This window comes from Mesitornis unicolor, unplaced genomic scaffold, assembly GCF_000695765.1.
Source record: "Mesitornis unicolor isolate BGI_N332 unplaced genomic scaffold, ASM69576v1 Scaffold48181, whole genome shotgun sequence".
Classification (NCBI taxonomy): domain Eukaryota; kingdom Metazoa; phylum Chordata; class Aves; order Mesitornithiformes; family Mesitornithidae; genus Mesitornis; species Mesitornis unicolor.
The window spans coordinates 1-18,407 of record NW_010165340.1 but is presented as its reverse complement, the minus strand read 5'-3'; the positions used below and the strand labels follow the sequence as shown (position 1 = coordinate 18,407).

At 36.5% G+C, this 18,407-nt stretch overlaps 1 protein-coding gene across 1 annotated transcript; it reads left to right on the top strand.

Annotated features, from left to right (window-relative positions):
• Positions 1–551: 551 nt before the first annotated feature.
• On the top strand, positions 552–16,698 carry LOC104548543 (tyrosine-protein phosphatase non-receptor type 12-like; the record flags this gene model as incomplete). The annotated part of the gene is made up of 11 exons (XM_010194590.1): positions 552–668; positions 4,520–4,628; positions 8,069–8,145; positions 9,168–9,263; positions 10,348–10,386; positions 11,150–11,221; positions 12,986–13,045; positions 15,360–15,502; positions 15,740–15,806; positions 16,433–16,510; positions 16,600–16,698. Coding segments are annotated over exons 1-11 (957 nt in total), but the record flags the coding sequence as incomplete, so codon positions are not given.
• Between the last annotated feature and the right edge of the window lie 1,709 nt (positions 16,699–18,407).

The window sequence follows — 18,407 nt, the reverse complement described above, 5'->3', positions numbered from 1 at the left end:
GTGGTTTTAGAAAGTCAGAGCCCTGTTTCAGCAGTGATCTATCTGAGTCTGCGCTTGGGCTGTCTTTTGACAAAGGCACCTCTGGCATCTCCGTATTCGTAGTATTGGTACCATACCTGAAGCCTGTGTAATCTGACCCTAGCTAACCAGAAGATAGTTATTTTGGTGTTTTTGTGGTAGTTTGGTTCACATTGCTCCTTACAGGTACATATTTCTCACTGTGTAAAAGTACTGGAAATTTATTTTGCCCTAGTGATGCTTATCTAAATTATTAGGTTGAGAGTACAGTTGAACATAACTTGTGTTTTTCTTCCCCTGCTGCTGGTGAGAACAGTGCAATGTCAAGCTTATGATAGAAATAGCTGCCTTATTTAATGGAATTAGTACGTCAGTACAGCATTTCTAAGTGTTTCCTAGCATCGTCTTTTGTGCTTTTTTGTTTTGTTTTCAGTTCTTTGAGTATTTCTTAATACACTTAAGCAAATTTTGCAGAACAAAATATATTCTTGTGTGCTTGGTGTTACCTCATGGCTCTGCTGTCATAACCAACCATGCAGAGCTTCCTGAGCCTGTTGCTGTTGCCTGTTGTCACACAGCAAATGGACCAGGGCTGCTGTGGAGTATTCTGGCAGCTGCCATTTGATGGTATGATGTGCACTGCTCCTCAGGTGCGATCAGAAAGGAGGTTCAAGCAAACATCTCTGTTTTGCTGACTGATGTTTGACCATTGGAAATGTCAGATAAGGCTTAGGAGGCAATTTGAGGACTTGAAATAAGTGTTGCCCTGGTTAAATATTTGTTACGCTTTCCTTGAGGAGGAGCCTGGAAAGGAGTCACAAGAGCTTTTTTGTCTTAAGTAAGGTTCAAGTTTTTAAAACAAGTTCTTCAAATCTCAACAGACAATACAAGTATTTTCTTTTATCCACAAACATTTCTGTGGTATTAAGCAATTTGTCTTTACAGGCTTTCTAAAGTGTTAGATTGATGAAATGCATTGACTGCAAAAGTCAGATCTGTGTTTCCTGGACTGATTGGACCAAGTTGTTCTAAACGTGGTAGGATTGCACAAGTTGGGTTTGAAAAAGCTGGTTTGTCTTTTTGTGAAAACGCTGAAGTAGATTGGTAGTACAGACTGTAAAACCACTGTGGAAGCTGGAAGTATGTTTCTGAAACTAGAACTGTTTCAGAGGCTCATCCCCCCTACCGGCACATGTGGCAAGGGTTTGTCACCATCCCACAAACCACTTCTGTCGCACAGTGAATAAGCAGAATTAAACTCGAGCTTTTCTAATGAGAATGGAACTTAAGGCCTTGTGAATGTAATCCTTGAAGTATGATGAATCATGAATGCACACTTACTTTTGACCGTTTTGTTCTTAAAAGAATATTTAAATGAAGATTTTTGTGGTACCAGTATAGCGGTTCCAGTGAATACGCAAGTGTCATGGAAGCATCCACTGCTGGATCTTCATGTCTGTGCTGCTGGGGTCTGAGTAACTTATGGGAAGCGATTTCGCAGTTTCCTGTCTGACCCCAAATGAGTACTGCTTTGTACTGTAGACAGTTGTTTATTATGAATTAGCAAGAAACTGGAGTGTGACGGATCTTATTGGCTATCGTTGTCATCAATTTATCATTGAGGCTACAAAATGCTTTTTCTCCTTCTGCCCCGTCATTACCCCATTCTGCTACTGAGTACATTCTCCTACTCCTGGTCACTCTGGGCTGTAACCTAGGAAGCACTGAATCTCTTGCACCCTGCAGCAGGCTGTGTGTGCATTGCGATGGCTTTCTGCAGAAATTGTCAGTGGTGTGTAGGGTGAAATCTTCTGCTGAGACTGGCACTTTTCTGTTCCTATGGTAGTTTGTTCAAAGCTGAGTTTTTAGAATTCTTTCCTTACTCTTCAGTCAATTCTTTCTCTTCCAAAGCATGAAGTAGATACTATTCTGTGCAACATACTAATACAGACCATAAAGAGTACTACTTACTCTTTTTGATCGCTCTCAGGACTGTACTTGCATATCTTCTATTACCCGTGACCCAGAACAGCTGACAAATATGCATTAAAGGTGTGGATCTGAAAGTATTTTGGGAACAGATGCGTGTTAAAATCAACCTGTATTTAATTTCCTGTCTTTGCCTCAGAGGTGGGCTATGCTAACCCTGCTTCCCAGTCTGTTTAGCAGATTGTACAACTATTGAATCATGCAGAGGAGAAGGCTGTGCTGAATTCTCATAGCATCACTTTCTGGAAAATGAAAAGTTGGTACTGGTCATTCCAGCCTATGTGGCTTGCAGTATATCCAAGTTGTACCTCTGAAAGTATTTTCTTGTATGCTTTTAAAATGGGCTAAAGCAAAAAGGATCAGCTTCCTATGGTGCTTTTTGATACCTAGCTTTTTTCCTCTGTATCACTTCCTCACATGTATCCTTTCCCATGCAAAATAACTTCTATTTTGGCACAGGTAAGGGCAGTGTTACATAGGCCAGTGTCTTCTACGTGCAGGGGTGTTCTTTGTACCATGTTACAAACCAAGTTTAGCATTGCACAGATGAGCGTAGTCTGTGTGGAAGCTTCCTGTCACTGCTTATGTGTCTCTTCAAGAACTGAATCATCCTATCCTTTGTTGTAGCAATGTTTTCAGATAATATATTTAGCGCTTCAGTCACTGGATGGCCATACTTATTGTCCCACCTCCAAATATTTCCTGCTTTTTCTTCATTGACTAACTTTGCAAGTTTTTTCAAGAGCAGTGCACTTTAAGAAAAAAGCCCAGAACAATCCTGTGTGCTAGTTCTGTTACTGTTTTTAGCATTTGGTGATTATAGTCTGTGATAATATCCTTGGAGAAGGGGGGGGGGGGGGGAAGTCTGAAAAGTGGTGATACTTGACTTATTTTTATTTTCCTTTGCCATTGTCAATGCTGCTTTTTTGGATTGTTGGAGACATAGATTTAAACTAAATTAATGCGAAGTTTTATCCATATTTGCATATAAAATTTCCTGTTTTTTCACTATATCCAGACAAATTTTATTAGTGCTTTTCTGTATGTAGCAGAATTGCTAAATTTTGTGGAGTTTTTTTTTCCACTTTTGCTGGAAGAATTATTGGAGGACTCTTTTTTTTTTTTCCTTCTTCTGTTAAAAAAAAAAAAGTTGAAGTCCACAGTGAGTCTCCAAGTATTTTAGTAGTTTTAGAAGGATTCAAGAAGAAAACTGGCTTTCCAACCTCATCTTATTCATGATGTCCTTCTGCCTGTATGTTGTTGCACAGTTGGGGATAAGATTTATATTTTATTTTGATTTACCAATTTCCCCGATTTTCCTGTTCCCCAGAAGAAAGCAAACCATGAACATTTTGGATCTTCAAGGTTGATAATCAAGCATCAAAGATGGAGGGGAACATGAACAACCTCTGACCTTCTACCTGCTCAGAATACCACTCAATGGAAATGCTGTATTTTGAAGCTGCATTCTCTGTTTTCCTCTTGATGGTGTTACACACCACCACTGTGTCAGTGCCTATAGAATGGCTGGGGTTGCAACCACCCAGCTTTAGCTGCAAGCCAGAATTAACTGACAGAAGTTCTTCAGGCTCCTTTTTAAATCTGGCTGTTTACACCATCTAAAATATACCAGAGGAGCCAGCAATGCTTGGTTTTGGTTTTGGTGTGGGGAGTTTGGTTGGTTGGTTTTTTGGTTGGTTGGTTTTTTTTCCAAAGATAATTTGTTTGTTGGTGTTTTTTTTTCCAAAAAGAATTTGTACTCCTTTCCTCCTCCTCACTTTTAAGGTTGCAAAGGCCTAATTGAAGTGGGATGAAAAAAGCTCTCTTGCTTTTGTTATTTTCTAGACTGCTGGAAGGTGTGGGCTGGATTTTGTTATTAGAGGTTTTGACTTTTTCAAATTTATAGGATTTTAAATAGAGGGAGGGAAATGATAACATATTGTTGTGAATGCAGCAGACCTCCTGTCACTCATCTCAATTGCAAAGACCTTGTACCTGGAGTCAGGGGCCTTCGTTCTCTAAACGCAACAGGAGTTGGGTGCTGCCTGTTAAAAGCGAGGTTTTGCTTTCCGTTCAGTTGTCAGGGTGTTGGAAGCTGAGTGTTTCAGAGCAAAGCACCTGAGCCAGCCTGAGCTGTGCTCTTCCTCCAGGTATTCTGAGCAATAACAGCTTTTTCTGTTTCTTGCAGATATTCTTAATGCAGCTGTTACTCCCTAACACGGCAGTGTATTTCCGAAATCAAATATAGCCCTATTCCATACTTGCTGCTGTAGTGGTTCTTCCAAAGTTCCATGTCCCATGATGTTTAGAGCTGGGTTCACTTGGCTGTAAACTGCTGATGAGCTGGAAGTACTGGATAGTTAGATTTTTTAAACTTCATCATAGTAAATATTGTAAAAGGAAAGAAGAGGCTTTTCTGGGTGATCTTCTTATATTTCAGCAATGAAGCTAATACCTATGATGTTTCTGTACTCTTGAGACTTGAAAATATAACATAAATGTTTTCTTTCAGAGATTAAGAAGATTATCAACAAAATACAGAACTGAGAAGATCTACCCAACAGCCACTGGAGAAAAAGAAGAAAATGTTAAAAAGAATAGATACAAGGATATATTGCCATGTAAGTCTGATCTACGTGTTAATAGAAGGCAAAGAAAAGTCATTATTATTCTTTGTGTTTTAGTTACTTAGTTATTACTGAAAGGCAAAATTAGAAATAATTTGCTGAAAGATAACTTCCATAAAATTTTTATTTTTAACTTGGAAGGCAAAGTAAGAGAACTTTTATATATTTCATTACGAGAACGAGCGCCTGAAGTTAAAACGTGTCCTAAACCATATCAAGCTGAAATTTTCATTTTAGCTTGGTGCAATCTAGAACTTTACTAGGTGCTTAACTGTATTTTTTTCCTGTAGGAGCACGTTATTCATGGTAGAAAACAAAGAAATGTCAGCATAAAATCTAGATGAAATTTTAAGAAACTTTAAGGAACCTGGTTTTGTGGTTTGAAGTGAAAGATGGCTTTTGCTTGTTGGTAACCTGCAAATGGTGTCAGAGAACTTTCAGTGCTCGATTATCTTTGGTTTGTATTTTGCTAGACCCCAAATTAAATTCTGTTTAATGTACAAACACAGAAAACAAGAGTCAGAGCGGACTTAAAATTTTAAAACCACCAAAGTGTGGATGTAACAGATCAGTGGTCTGCAGTGCCAAGATTGCCCCTTACAGGTTTGTGTGGCTCTTGAAGGTGTGTATTTCTGCAGCTCTTACTGTGCTTCTCAGTAGGAACAGCCGACGGAGAGGAAAGGAGTCTTCTGTCAAATGCCGTTTTTCATATCCCAGATTAGCAACAGATACATTTTACTCTGCTTAATTTCTCAGAAGTGTTAGGAGGTTTTAAAACCAATTTGAATTTGAAAATGGTCTTAAGCATCATTAGCTTTCATTCTCAAAATGTGTCCTAGTAATAAACTTCAGTGAATTACTGTGTGTTTCAGATTGTTGTATACCTGTGTGCTCTGTTTTTCTAGTGCTGATGTTTTTACTGTTTATCAGGGCTTGGAGCAACACTTTCAGCAGTAAACTTTGCCCTAAAGCCACAATCTCTGGGTTGTTTAATGAAGCAGGCATAGTGCTTGCTGCTGCCCTCAGAAGGAAAGGCCCATGTAATCAAATAGTGCTGGAGTATGTATGTATAACATGCATCCTGTGAAGAGTAGTGTGGTATCAACTGCTGCAAAATAGTTAAATATCATTGGGGGTTTTGTTTGGTTGGTTTGGTTTTCATAGTTGGGAGGAAACATATTTAATGGATGGAGTGAAAAAGAGGGGAAGTTGTTAATTTTCTTATTTAGAGTTACACCCTTTCTTCTGTACTGCATTTTGTAAGGTAATTAACAAGATAGCAAAATCTTAGTAGTACCTAGGTTGAATTGACGAAACATTTAGTAGCTACTACAGTACTGAATGGCTGCAACTAAAGTGGTAGGTTTGCTTTTTTTATCTACATAAAAATAAAAGCAGTCATTGGCATCTGAAGGGTACACAGATCACAGTGGGGAAAATGAGCAAACCTCAAAGCTGACATTGAGGAAATTTGAAGATGTATTTTCAGTTAAAGTGAGAACATCTTCAAACATCCAAAGGTTCCAGCAATACAGTGATGGAGCACCAGCTTGACAGAAATGAAAGTCAGGAGAAGTTTTGGAGAAGGAAGGGTGATGATACTTTGCCTATCAACTTACATATGTAACGTTATTGGAGATGAGTGCGATGTTTATCAGAAATTGTTACTGCTACCAGGGAGATACCGACTTGTTACTGACTTCAGGTATACAAATATCCAAGCACTTACTCCTCTGAACCTGGAACCTGCAATGGAATTTTCTTGGAGAATTCTATTTGAGATGTAAAATTCAAAGAGCTGAGCCTGGCAGATACGAGCAGGCTGGAAGTGGGGACATCTGGAAACTGCTGCAGCATTTTGGATCTACTGTGCTGGAAAGATAGGAGCCCTCACCAGCCTACCACTTAACTTAGTCTGATCTACCATTTAAAAGTGGTTTTTACTGTTAAGTCTGTGATACCATTGCACGCTTATATAAAGCATTCTTGCTTTTACTTTATAAGAGTATAATACAGTGTAATGTGTGTTAAGGGTTTCTCTAGGCCTTGATGTGACAGTTCATTGTCTTTATATCTGTGATCTAAATGTCTTGTAATCTACAATTCTGCCTTTTTAGGAAGCATTACATGGTAACACAAACATTTTTTGCATGTTATCAGGACTCTGGCAGAAAATCTCACCATCTTGGAAGTAAATATCTTGGAAGCTTTTTGGAAGAGCTTTCTGCATAGATGTAACTCTAAGCATGTACTTCTTGTGGGCATGGTTCCTTATTTTATTACCAGTGATGGTTGGAAAAAAAAATCTAAAAAAAAACCCCCAACTGACCATATTTCCTCTATTTAAATAGTCATTCTTTGTGTTTTTCTTTAATTTAGCTCTAATAAAAGTTTTAGCAGCTGTTCTGTGGTTGAGGAATTGACCCTGGGAGCAGAAAGTAACAGAAATTGCTCAAGCAGATGCTGTTTCTGCAGATACTTCTGTTCCCCAGCTTGCAGATAATTTTTTTTTTAATCTGGATTTCCAATGTATTGTGTTACGAAATTAATGAAAACAACCATTACTGTAGAGGTAGCTTGAATGATTATGTGCTAGCTAGGAGGTGTTGGTGTCAACAAGAGCTGGAAGGACTGGCAAACATGGCAACCACCTACTTAAAGTCAAGTTGTTTCTGTATTAAAGATGTACTTTTCTTTTTCCAACATCAAAAAGAATTCCAAGATGTTTAGTTTTTTCTGTCAAAAAGTAATAAAGGCTATTTTTAAGACTGCTGAGCATTTTGGTCTCCAAAGACACTGTTTTTATAAGAAGCTTTCTCTGAGACTGTCAGTAATAATTGAGGCAGAAACTTGAAATGTCAGAACCCCCTAAATGAGGGAATCTGCTGCTTTTTGTTTAGAAGTGCCCCAGCAAAGTGCTCAGCCCAGTGCTTGGGGGACAGGGGTCAGTCTGTGCCTAAACAATAAACCTCAGTGTGTGTTTAATGTTATAATGCTCCATGGACTCCTCCTTGGCAGAGATTGAGCCCTGCCGGCTTTGACTATGCACTGGTGTTTCGTTCTTCCTGCTTTCTGTAAATGGGCACCGTAAATACACCTTTAATTCTGACCATAATGAGCTGTGTTAATACTGTGTAGCTACAGTTTTGATTACTTTTGATCAATTGAATGTTGCCTCTTTGTAATCAGTCGCTCTTGGAATTCCAGTAGTTGGTACTCTGTGAACTGGAGCAGTAGGAGCTGTTCTGCTTGTCCCTGCCTGAGTTGGTTTACCCCAAAATTAAATTGACTGACTTACATGTTTTGTCTTTGGGAAAACATTCTTTAATGCTTAATTGCTTATATACATATAACATACTATATGTATTATATTTACTGTTACATATTGATTTACATGTATTGTAATTTGTTTTTCTTTTAAATTCTTCTTTTAGTTGATCATAGCCGGGTTAAACTGACCTTAAAAACTCCCCCACAAGATTCAGACTACATCAATGCAAACTTTATTAAGGTATGCATTATCTTAAAAGTTCTTATATTCTTACTAAGCTTTTATTTCATATCAATGCAGTTTTAACATATAGTCTGAGGTAAGAATTTAAAACTGAGAGAAGATTTTCTTTTAGTATGGCTTGAATACATTTGCCAACATCGTACCATTCGTAAAGCAGTTTTTTAAGTTTAATATTACTCTGTGTAATATAAAATACTTCATCTTTAGATGACGTGCAACCAAATTGTAACTTTATACTGTTTATAGGAAAATTCAAATACAATTGTTTTAACAGTTGATACTGTTAAAAATACCAGATTTTGGGAGACTGTTTTTAGGGATAATAATTGAGGCATTTGACAAATTGTGTATGTAAATATGTACTTTTTGCTGTTATTGGCAGAAGTGTGGCAATAGGATTACATCTAAAATTCTTAGAGAAACCAGGTTTTGGCTAAAAACCTGATACAGTGATTTCAAAGTGTGAATATCTTTGTTCCTTTGTAGCCTTATTCTGATGTTGCTTCTACATAGTAATGCTTATTCAGAAACAGGTGTTTCTATAAATCTCAGTTCTTGATTGTTTAGCTTGAAAAGCTCAATGTAATTGTTTTCAAGCTTTATATAAAACAAATTTTAAAGCTTTGGATTTTTGAATTGTGGTATTACTGGGAAGGAGGAACTTAAATTTGTTCAACGGAATGCTTTTTGGCAGAAAGTCTTTCAAATTTTCATCATTATATGTTTGAATAATAAGGAAAATGCAGACTTTAAGGGAATCCTCAGAATCTGAACGTACAGAAACTTAATATTTTGTTACAGTCTCTGGTTGCTCAGTAGCTGCTGTCATCTTAGGCCTCCTTGAAATCACCAGCAAAATTCCCACTAATGTAAATGGGACTCATATTTCATAGTCACCCTTCCTGTTGGATTAAAAAAAAAACCCAACTAATTTTACGTTATTATAACCTTATGCCTTTTTTATTCAGTGCAGATAAATTTTCTTTATAAACGTTAATAGTTCATTTGTGCAATCCTAGGGAGTACATGGGCCAAAAGCATACGTTGCTACCCAGGGACCATTAGCAAATACAGTAATAGACTTCTGGAGGATGATATGGGAATACAATGTTGCCGTAAGTACCTCCTTAAAAACTAAAATAGGGTATTACCTTTTTATGGCACAGTGATTGTGTAGCTTTTGCCTGAGCTGGTTGTTATTATTAAAAATGTTGACAGTGATTTAGTCCATGTACTTATCTTTGTTTTGTTTTTCTTTTTTTTTTTAATAGCATTCTATCTATCATTAATATTACTTATTCAGTTTAATAATGTAAATTCAAAGTAATAATTTCATTGAATGTATATGAAATCATGTGTGTTTATGAACAGGTTGGTGTTTGGTTACATCTGTCTTGTAGGAAACATTACAGCTCTGACTTGATGTGGACTGACAATATCAGATGCAGAAACAGCATGTGAAATAAAAACATAATAGCATACCTTTCTATTTATGCTGTTTTGGGTTACTTACTGGTTTATATATTCTACATCTGTTTAAACAGCTATTATCAGGAGTTAACTTTTAAGTACTGTTAGTTTTATATATTCAATCTGAAAATTTTTTTTATCAGACACTTAAATAATGATTACTTCTCATTAGAAAAATTGGACCAGATGATCCTTGAGGTCCCTTCCAACCTGGTACTCTATGATTATCTGATATTGTAACAAATAGGTTACCTGTTAATGCATTTTTATTGTGCTATTCACATTAATTTATCTGAAGTAGCTTCACCTAAGAAATCTGATTCTTGTATTTTAAATAGGGGTTTGTACCTGTTCTAAGCAGTCTGTGCCACTTTAAGCAAATATAGCTACGTTTTTTCTACTTTGTAAATGGTTTTATATCTTTATGATTAAGTTTTTACTTTATAATCAGACTGAATAAATAAATAAAGTATTTGAACAGGCTTACAAGGAATTCAAATTAGGTAGCCTTAAAATGTTGTATTAGTGTGGTAAACTATTGTGTGGGATAAAACTTGTACAATATTTTAGAAATAAAAAAACATGCATGAGCAGCTAGGAAAATAGTATTAATTATAGCAACCAATTCAGGAGTATCAGTATCTGCCCACATAGAAGCAAGCGGTAGAGTGTTGGTGAATTTACTTGATCTAAAACCAGCTAACTTTGAGCCTGTTTTTTCATTTTCAGATAATTGTAATGGCCTGTCGAGAATTTGAAATGGGAAGGGTGCGTATACTAACTACAACATTTAAATAAGCATTGCCCATGCAGGACAGAATGCCAATACCGGTGAAGCTTCATGTGGCAGATCCATAACTGTAAAAATAATCTGCCAGATCAAATGAGAATGCCTATGCTTACATTTGAGTTCATAGAAAATAGTGAACGTGACTGCTTTTCCTTGCTCTGTTTATGGTGTTACATTATTATTATTTAGGAGTCATCTGAGTGCGATGTACTTGTGTATATGCGGAACTGTACCAATGGTCTGTTTCTGGTCATGTCACTGTGGAAAAGAGGTCTGATCTTTGTGGGATGTAGGCCAGCTATCAAAATCCTGAGGCCTTCAGAATTTCCTGTCAATTGATACAGCTGCAAAAACAATCTGTCTTTTAAATCTCTCTGCTATATTTTTATGACCTGAGAAGGAAAATAATGAGGTCCAGAATTGTGAATTCCTAGCTCTCACAGAAGCTAAATCTGCTCTCATCACTTCCCTCTGTATGCTGCGTGCCTGTGCATAGGTAGGCATCGTGAAGTTCAGGTCCTGTTTGTTGGTCATCTGGGGTTTTGGTTTGGTATCCAAAAGAAAAGAGGTGTTACTGTTTTCAAAATAGTCCAGCAAGGCACCAGTGGGCAGATATGAAGGAAGAGCACCAATCGAGAGAGAATAAGGCATTTGAGATGATAATTTTGTCTGCTCTGCTTCTGTTAATCATCATCTTCCAGTAGTACACTCAAATTAAATTAGGATTCTTTGCTTTAACAGAAAAAATGTGAACGTTACTGGCCTCTGTATGGAGAATCAGCTGTAACTTTTGGACCGTTTCGTGTTTCTTGTGTGAGTATAAAGCTTTAGGGATTAATTTTGAAGGACTTAATGCTTTTGTAACTTAAAATAACTGTTCAAGCAGTTTGTATTATAAAACAAATCTCTTTTTAATTGTTTGGTACCAAATTTTATGCACAGACTCTCAAAAGAATGCAATGGAAGACAATGTGTGTATCTAAGCTGTGTGGGTTTTTTGAATGCTCCACTATTTTTTCTTAAGTAGGAAACTTGTGTGCCTTTGTCTCTTATTCTTTTATGTATCATTTCTTTAGCTTTACATGATGTAGGTTTGAATGTCCGTACCATACTCAAGAAATTAAATAATATTCATGCAGTTGTTTCTCTCCATTATGACTTGTGCATTCCGGATGTCCATAAGAAGTGAAAATAACACTGGATTAGGTTATTTTCTTTAAGTTACATAGATTTTATTTGCATGAATAAAGAAAATGGAAACTCTTTTTTTTTTAAACTTGTTTCTGTTGGTAGCAGATGCAGGTTTATTTGAAAATACTTCCTTTGCTTCTATTGTTGCTTTTAAGATCAAAACTAAAATGAGCAGCAGATCACTGTGAGGTCTGAATCTTTTCCTGGAGAATTCCTGGGGGCTGTCTAAAGTAAGCTGTGATTCTAGAAAGATGGAGGAAACCTGGATATTTCTGTTGCGTGTTGTGTCAGTGTTATTGGGAGTTCTCATCTCTGAGCATAACTATTAGAGCCTCTTCCAGTTTTGATACTAGCTCATAAATGGTCATGTAAGGATTTCTAGCTGATTAATACGCAGGGAAAGGGAGCATGGTTATGTCCTCCTACACCAAGCATAGCAGGGAGTTTAAAGTAATCATTCTTTCTGCGCTTTGTCATCTCAGTATCACACAGCAGTATACCTCAATGGGTTTTTGCAATCATCTCTCCTTGGTAGAGAAAGCTGCATAGTAAAAGAAGTTGCGGTGCAGTTACCATTTCTTTTAAGGGGACTACTTACAGAGCAGGAATTCACTTCATTCATTGCAAGCTTTTCAGGGCATGGATGAGGATATGGTGGGTGGGAGCACAGCCACCAAAATCAACGTGATCAGTGTGCCTTAGATGCGGGACAGTACCTGGTTGCCTTTGTACACACCTGTTTAAGTATCTTACTCCTTCCTGCATTAAACACCTATGTGGCCTGGTTGTCCAACTTCTAGCTCTTAGAGTTGTGCTTTCACTTCTAGATGACACCAGGGGCTATCGTGTTTGTGTTCAATGACAGCTGAATTGCTGAAGGGAGGAGAATAGAAAATAAGCCATGTATAGGATGACCCTTCTCTCTGAACTTGTTGCCAGCTTCTAGCAATGGACATAGCAGGACTTCCTTAATTTAGTGTTGCCCCCGGGTTATCAATGTTTTTATAATGCAGTGGATGCTGAATTTGACAAATGTTTTTGTTGTGGGTTTTGTTTGTTGACACTCACATCATTGTCGTGTTGTAAGAAAACCCTTCCTTGTGTCTTTATTTTTAACCTTGCCACCTGGTAGTTTAATCAGGTTCTGTTATCTTCTGAGTTACTGTTATGAAGTGAATGAAATCTGGCATTAATATCTTGTATAGAAAGCTAAGTTGCTGCCGTTTTAAAATCAATATTTTGATTCCTTATATTTTGAGGAAATCATAAATACAGAAACAATAAATTAAAAAAAGACACCTCAGTTTAAAATTTGTGGATTAGTTATATCCTGTATACTGCATGTTGATACTCTTTTCTAATTCATTACTGCTTTCTCATGTTTAGGAAGCTGAGCAAGCAAGAACAGATTACTTCATTAGAACATTATTACTTGAATTTCAAAATGTAAGTATACGATCACTTCTGATCTGAACTTTAGTGCTTGCTCAAATGTTTCTAAAATGATACAATGGAGGAAACTCATTAAAATACCTTCATTTTTTTTAGGTATTGACTCTGTATGTAAATAATCAAGTTTAAAAGTGATGTTAGAAGCTTAGTATACAAAATGTGCTGTGAAACTCTTTACTTGTCTTTTGTTCTTGGTTAGCCAAAGGTGTGTGGTGGTCTTCAATAGCATGTGTTAATAACCAGACAGTTTCATCACCCTTGGAGAGTTTCATAGTTTACCCCAACTGAAAACATCAAACTTGTCAAAACCCCCTGTTTTCTGTAGTTGTACTTCATCCAAAAAGGAGCTGTGTACTTGTTAGTATTCACCCTATACTTTCATTTATTGTCAGAGGGTTTTACAGCGTTAAAAGATATTTCTGATGCCCATTCATATACTTTTATTGCCAAATTAAAGCAAGAATGATAAAAACTTAGTGATATTTTTCCCCCAGAGTTTCTCACTGTAGCTTGCTAAAAGTTACTCTTTTTGGAGTTGAAATAGGTATTAAAAATACGGCGTGTTCTTGGTTAAACTGAGCTGCATTGTCTTTTTGCTGGAGAGCTTTTGCATTATTGAATTGTATGGAGTATGTTGAAGGGTGAAGACAGAAATGTACTTTTAAAAGTGAGCTCAAGACTTGAGAATTCTTTAGATTTTATATCCTAGTGTTTAAAATGTAGAATTGGCTTAGTAGACAAGTATTTTGATAAACCAGTTCATTTACATTATTAAGCTATCAACTTTAAATGTTTACAATCAGTCTCTTTATGGAAGAAATTGAGTTTGTTCATCTTAGTAGTTTGTGTTGTAAGTTTTCACCGTAAAACATGAGACCTACTTCATAAACTAAGTATCTGGTATAAACGAATATCCTTTTAAGTTCGCTTTCTGATTTCCCAGTATAATGTGAAAAGCTTTGTTACTTCTGTAAAATTTTGAATGAAGTATCATACAAAATACTATGCAAAAGAACTTAAAATTCATCTAAATATACAAAGTTATTCTAGTTTCTAGGAGGAAAACCAGTTTGACTGTAACTTGAAGATTATTTTAATCTAAAACACCAGGTTCTTTCTTAAAAAGTTACAGTAAAAAAATCTATAAAGGTTCCTTATCACTTTTAATTTCCATGTAAAATTTGGGTGGTTTATTCCTGACAGTTAAGCTAATGTGAAAAATCTCTGGTTTTGTCTTTAAATGTAACTGAGTGCAAGATCTTGGTGGTTGGGCAGCTGTAACTTTTCCTCCTCCTTACTGATGACGTTGGTTTTTCATAATCAGTTGGGTTTTTACAATTAGTTTTCTTAGGCAGGATTTGCCTTGTTTGTACTAGCTACAGCACTTGCACAGGTCTGGCAAACATCAAGCGTCAAAAATAGTTGGTTCAATTGGAAGATGATACAAATTTCCATGTTCAGCAAGCCCACTGTATTGCTTACAGAAGGTAGTGTAGGTCTTGAAGCTCTTAACCTGCAACGTTGATCAAAAAATTCACATGCCCCTCTAGTACGTTACTTTGAGGGTATACTGGAATCCGGAGGTGTGACGCAGCATGGGAAGGAGCAGTAGAACTGGCCATACTGTGGGTGGTTTGGATCATGCTGAGACACTATTTATTCTTCCAGGGATTCAGGTAGCTGAGGAACTAGGCTGTCCTCAGGCTCTCTTTTTACCTTGTCTTTGGTACTATTGAAACATGAGCTAACTAGCATAAAAGCGTACCTACTGTTGTTGCAAGTGTGATCCATATTTACATATGACCTGAATTATTTCCCTCATTTTCTGAATTTCCTTTTGTGTGCATGTGCACACGCATGCACACACTTCATTTTGCAGTGTGACAGAACAACACTGTGACCACCCCCCCACCCCCGCCCCATTCCTTTCCAATGTAAGTTACTGGAGTAGGATTGGAAAAAGAACCTTTCATGGTGGTCTTTCCCTTCCTGTCTTTCAAAGTTTAAGAGTGTAAGGACAGAGAATCTTTTAACACAGCGCAATGTTTTGGGTCCTTTAACCTAGAGAGGGGTTTCTGTGAAGTGTCCCATAGTGCTTTTTCCTATGCATTAGCAGCACTCAAAATGCTACTTCACAATTTCCCTTTTGTTTTGCTAAGTGATGTAAGCTGTAGGGGTTTTTCTGTGCAGGCTTTGCTTGTCCACACTTAATCACACAAAAAGTGCACGGTTCATAGAAGTAATTATTTCATACAAGCTCCTCAGATACCTGTTATCATTAACACCTTTCTTCCTCCCTCTCCCTTAGGAGACTCGTAGTGTTTATCAATTTCATTATGTTAACTGGCCTGACCATGATGTCCCTTCATCCTTTGATTCTATTCTGGACATGATCAGCTTGATGAGAGAATATCAGGAACATGAAGATGTACCAATCTGCATACACTGCAGGTATCAAATATATTTATTTAGGTTTATATATGTTCAGTCTAGACTTCTGGTATGAGATGCATTTGTTTGATTCTAAATGGGAATTTATTTGTTTATTAATTCTAGTTTTCTAAAAAGGAATCGAGCTTAAAATGAAAGATGTTGATTCTTCATGTAGACACTGGAAATATAAAGCTTATAGTGTGTTTTTAATAAATTAAAATAACTTCTAACACACCTAACTGTTTATGTTCATAGTGCAGGATGTGGAAGAACAGGTGCCATCTGTGCCATAGATTATACATGGAATTTGCTTAAAGCTGGGGTAAGGAATCTTAAACGAAAAAATTTTGTGGCATTCCATCATTTCATAATAGTGATTGAGTCCCCAAATGTTCTAAAATAGTGAAATGTGTAAGATGTTCTGAAACACTTTTGATAGGTTGTATGTTTAGCTTCATTGCATTCATGCCCTGTGAATGCAGAGTATGAACTTACTTTCCTTTGACTAAGTTTTTATCTTAAGAAGTCACTGAAAAATTCTAAATTTTTAAAATATATTTCGGTATGATGTGATTTTGACTTCAACTTTTTCAGTGTGTCTGCTTAACCTTGCAGCTCCTAAAGCCTAGTATTTCAAACATACAGGGATAATTTCATTCTGGGATTTTTAGGTTATGAAGCACCATTAATGTTGCAATGTCATATTAAAGCTTCTATTGGATGTCTCATTTTCAAAATACTCTAAATGCTCTCATCTGTCTGAAATCAAATGTTTAAAACCAGCTCTGAAGAGGAAATGCTTTTTTAAAAATGAATAAATGCAATGTAGAGAGAACAGATTGGCTTTACCTACAAAAGTTAAACATACTTTTGGATGTCTAACAGCTTTTGCATTGCTGTTCTGACAAACAATTATGTCAATGTAATTGATTTCCTTCTGTATTTCAGAAAATACCTGAAGAATTCAATGTATTTAATTTAATACAGGAAATGAGGACACAAAGGCATTCTGCAGTGCAAACAAAGGTATAGTTTGTTTTAAAAAGAGTCTTTTATCATATGATAATATACTTGTTCTCATGCACTGATTTTTTTTATCTGGTAACCTGCTATAGGAGCAGTATGAACTTGTGCATCGAGCCATAGCACAGCTGTTTGAAAAGCAACTGCAAAAATACGAAAGTTGTGCAGACTGGAAGATTGCAGATGGAGTGGTATGTGTCTTTCCCATATGAGTTTGTCATTTGTAGCTGCTGGCATCTAATCAAGGTTTTCCTGTAAAGTCTAGTTTTTAAAACTGTGTTCAGTGGTGTTAAGGCACAAACAGAGCCTGTTTGGAGTACAAGTGTGTTCTGCTCAGTAGGGACAGGTAGTCTGTACCCAACTGACACTGAAGACCTGGTTGTAAAGGTTGAGTCAGATAATTAAAGCAGTATTTACCATGTATACCAAATACATGCGCAATGGGGAAGCAATAAAAGAATTCAAGTACAGATGAAATGCAGGACTGTAACTAAATATTTAAATTGTGAAATGTACTTACCCCAATGCTGATATATTGGCAGCAAACGAAATTTTGTCTAAGCCTGACCACCTGCAAATTACTTGTTAAACAGTATGATAAAGAGCAAGTTAAAAATAAAACTCCAGCCTACATATGCATATATTTATATATAAATAAATAATAATAAATACATGTCTGTGTCTATAGATGCTATCTATCTGATCTATGTTGAGGTTAGACTCTTGAAAGAGGAACTTCATTGAAGTTTATTTTCTCCTTCCCCAGAATGTGGTCTTGCGCACAACTTTAAACCAGTAGATAAGCATTGTTTTGACTCACACTTGGATATTACATGCTGTTGCTTACTGCCTTGGTCTTGGCCCAACACAGCATTGATGTAGTTGAGCAGGACTGGCAATGAATGATCCTCCCAAGTTCTCATACTGTGTTGTACTGTTTGCTCTGGAACAGATTGGGAGAAAGAAAAATAACTTAAAAATGCCTTTGTCTGGAAGCTTCGTACTCTGCCCTTATAACAAAGTGGGGGCGGGGGGCCGGAGTTGGAAAAATTCTGTTCTTCATTGGTAATCATTGTATTTGAGGATTTTTGTCTTTGTCCTTGCACTTCAGATTTCACGTCCCCTTGGTTTTTCCCCATTTTTTATGTTCAGATATGTTTTCTTGGCTACTACTGGGCATGTGAAAAATAGCTTTTTGGTTCAATGTATTCTTTCTCTCTCTGCAGTCCAAAACTTTATCCTTGGACTGCCTTTAGTTTATTCAGTAATTTTATCTGTCCCTTCAGTACCTAACTGGTGTAGACTCTAGCTCTCTAGAAGGATGTGTGAGCAGTATCTTCAGGACCCTTTGAAATATCTGGAAACAATTTAAAATCTGCCTTTATTAATAAGCATCCCTTCAGTTTTAAGGGTTTAACTGTTCTAAACTGTTTTTCATTCTTGGCAAAAAGGTGCATACCCTTCTGTTAATTCCTAAGAATTTATATCAGCTCATGCACTAGTTCTGAGATCTTTAGTCATGACAAGAAACGTGATGGAATAAATGCAATATGGATAGGGCAGGCTGTTTTAATTTGTTGCAGGTTTGATATTCAGCCTAGCTGTTCTGTGAATTTTCATGTTACTTCTGAGGGATGAGCATGATGGAGTTTGGAATGTGCAGGTTTATTAGCTTTGTATGGAAGTGATTAGTAATTACTTGAGTTTTGGTCATAAAATAATAGGCAGATCAGTCTACTGTATCTTCTGGTTATTTGACTTTGAGCTGACCTGTGTCTGCACTCTTACACAGAGTCAAAAATGCCTCTTATTATTTACATATATTACTATTATTATTGTATATACTATTATCATTATATATATCATATGATATATTATTATATATATTAAATTATTATTT